General features: G+C 62.9%; 1 protein-coding gene across 1 annotated transcript; it reads right to left on the reverse strand.

The window, feature by feature from the left end:
- Window positions 1–6: 6 nt before the first annotated feature.
- On the reverse strand, window positions 7–2,490 carry LOC122194218 (neuroblast differentiation-associated protein AHNAK-like; the record flags this gene model as incomplete). Its single annotated transcript, XM_042895140.1, has 1 exon — window positions 7–2,490. A coding segment is annotated over one exon (2,430 nt), but the record flags the coding sequence as incomplete, so codon positions are not given.
- Window positions 2,491–2,493: the final 3 nt, after the last annotated feature.

Genomic DNA, 2,493 nt, shown 5'->3' on the forward strand with positions numbered 1-2,493 from the left:
GAAAGGGGAAAAAAGAAAGGCCCAAAAACAAAAGGGAGGCAGGGCGCTGTGAGCCCGGCCCTATGTGCAGCCGCCCTCCTGCTCGCGTCGCTTGGCCACCGTCAGCTCCAAGGAAGGCAACCGCAGCGCCCCGCGGGCGGCACCCGAGGAGGGCTGATGTGGGGCGGAAGGGGGCTGATGTGGGGCTGAGGGCTGCTCCTCGCCCCCCGTCACCTCGTAGCAGCCTTTACTCCGCGAGCCCACGCCGCCGAACGTCCCAAACTTGGCTTTTCCCTGCGCTCCTTCCGGCTCCGGCGGCTCGGCGCTGAAAGACGACGAGCGGAGCCTCGTCTTCCTGCTCTTAAAGATGGAGAATTTGCCTTTGGAGGACGAAGCCTCGTCCAGCTCGCCCTCGGCTGAGCCCAGGCTGCCTTTGGAGCTCTTCAGGTCGCCCCGGGAGCCCCCAGGGGAGCCGGGCAGCTCGGGGGAACCGGGAGCCGCCCCACTTTTCGCCTTCCCTTTGGAGAAAGCGAATTTGGGCATCTTCAGTTTGGGTCTCTTCCCTTTGGCATCGTCCGCCTCGGGCTCCGCTGGGACGCCCGCCTCCGTCCCTGCGAACTCCACGTCCACCGCCACCTCTCTGCCCTTCACCTCCGGCTCGGAGAAGTGGAATTTCGGCACCCGCAGTTTGGGGAAGGACACCCTGCCGGCGCACAGATCCCCGCCGCCGCCGCCATCTTTGGGGCCGCCCCCTCCCGACGCCGCCGGCCCTCGGACGCTCGCTTTGGTCGCCGGGACGTCGGACGCGGCGCCGTCGATTCCTTCGACGTCGGCCCCGTTAACGGAGAGGCCGAACCGGGGCAGCTGGAGGGACGGCAGTTTGATGGTTCCGCCCAACCCCTCCACGCCGACGCCGGCCGCGTCCACCGACAGCACCGGGGATTTGGCGGAGCCGCCGAGATCTGCCTTCATGTTGAGATCAGGGGCCGAAACGGCCACCGAAGGGCCGGAGAGGTGGAGCTGAGCCCCCTGGCAGCCCAGGGATGGGACGGAGCCGCCGATGCTCAGCTCGGGGCCCTCCATGCGCGGCGCCGTCAGATGGGGCGGCTGCCCTCCCGACCCTCTGAGCTCCGCATCGCTTTTCACCTTTGGTCCTTTCAGGTTCCCGTCGAATTCGGGTCCTTTCAGCCCCACGTTCAGCCTCCCTTCAGGAACGCACATTTCCACTTTGCCTTTTGGTCCTTTCAGCTCAAACTCCGGCTCCCCCTCCACCTTCACCCCAGCAATCGCCACTTTGGCTTTCTTCGCGCTCCAATCCGCCGCCCCCACCTCCACGTCGACGCTCGGACCCTTCACCTCCAACTCCTTCAGTTCCCCTTCCATTTTCGGGAGCACCGCTGCCGCGTCCCCCCGGGAGCGGTGCGACTTCAGGTCGAACTCCACATCGGGGAAGGAGATCTTCCCAAACATGGCCTTCTTCCCTTTGGGGGACTTCACGGCCACGTCGGGGCCGGCCGCGCTCACATCCACCTCGGGGGGTTTCACACCCACGTCCACCTCCGCCCCCGCCACGCTCACGTCGAAGGCTCCCTTCTTCCCTTTCACTTTGGGGCCGCTCATGTGGAGTTTGGGCATCTTGAATTTGCTCTTCTTGCCTTTGGCCGCCACGCTCAGGTCGGGTAACTCCGCGCTCAGCTCCACCTCTGGGAATTCCACCTCCGGGACCTTCGCGTCGCCCTTCGGACTCTTCATCCCGAACCCAAATTTCGGTTTCTTGAATTTGGGAGCCTTGACATTCGCCTCCGGCCCTTCGACGCTCAGCTCCGGACACTCGACGTCCATTTCGGGGCTTTTCACCCCAAATTCGGGTCCTTTGACGGTGACGTCGGGTCCCTTCAGGCTCCCTTCCATCTTTGGGGCCGTGAGGTCGAATCCTCCCTTGGCTCTGTGCCCTTTCAGATTCAGATCGATGTCGGGCATGGAGATTTTGGGCACGCTCACGTGCATTTCGGGCACTTTCACTTTAGGACCTTTCAGTTTTCCTTCCGGACCTTCGATGCTCACATCGGGGACAGCGATGTCCACTTTGGGGCCCGAAAGCTCGACCTCTCCTTTGGGCAGCTCCACATCCACCTCGGGGGCATCTCCTTTCAGCCCAAATTTCGGCAGCTTCATTTTCGGTAGTTTCACTTTTCCCTCTGGACCGTCGATGTCGACCCCAGGACACTCAATATCGACTTTGGGACCCTTCAGATCCACACTGGGACCCTTCAGATCCACACTGGGGCCCTTCAGCTCCCCCTCCACCTTTGGGCCCTTCAGGTTGAGGTCGATGTCAGGGACGGAGACGTGGGGCATCTTGAGGTGCATTTCAGGGACCTTCACGTCGGGCGCCTGAAGGTCCAATTTGGGGCCTTTGAGGTCAACGTCCGGACATTGCAAATCCCCTTCCAGCTTGGGAAGGCTCACATCCACATCTCCCTGCAATTTGGGGCCCTTCAGGTTGAAGTCGAC

The sequence above is a fragment of the Lagopus leucura genome, unplaced genomic scaffold, assembly GCF_019238085.1.
Source record: "Lagopus leucura isolate 7727_CA_CO unplaced genomic scaffold, USGS_WTPT01 34642-0_obj-0_obj, whole genome shotgun sequence".
NCBI classification, from domain to species: domain Eukaryota; kingdom Metazoa; phylum Chordata; class Aves; order Galliformes; family Phasianidae; genus Lagopus; species Lagopus leucura.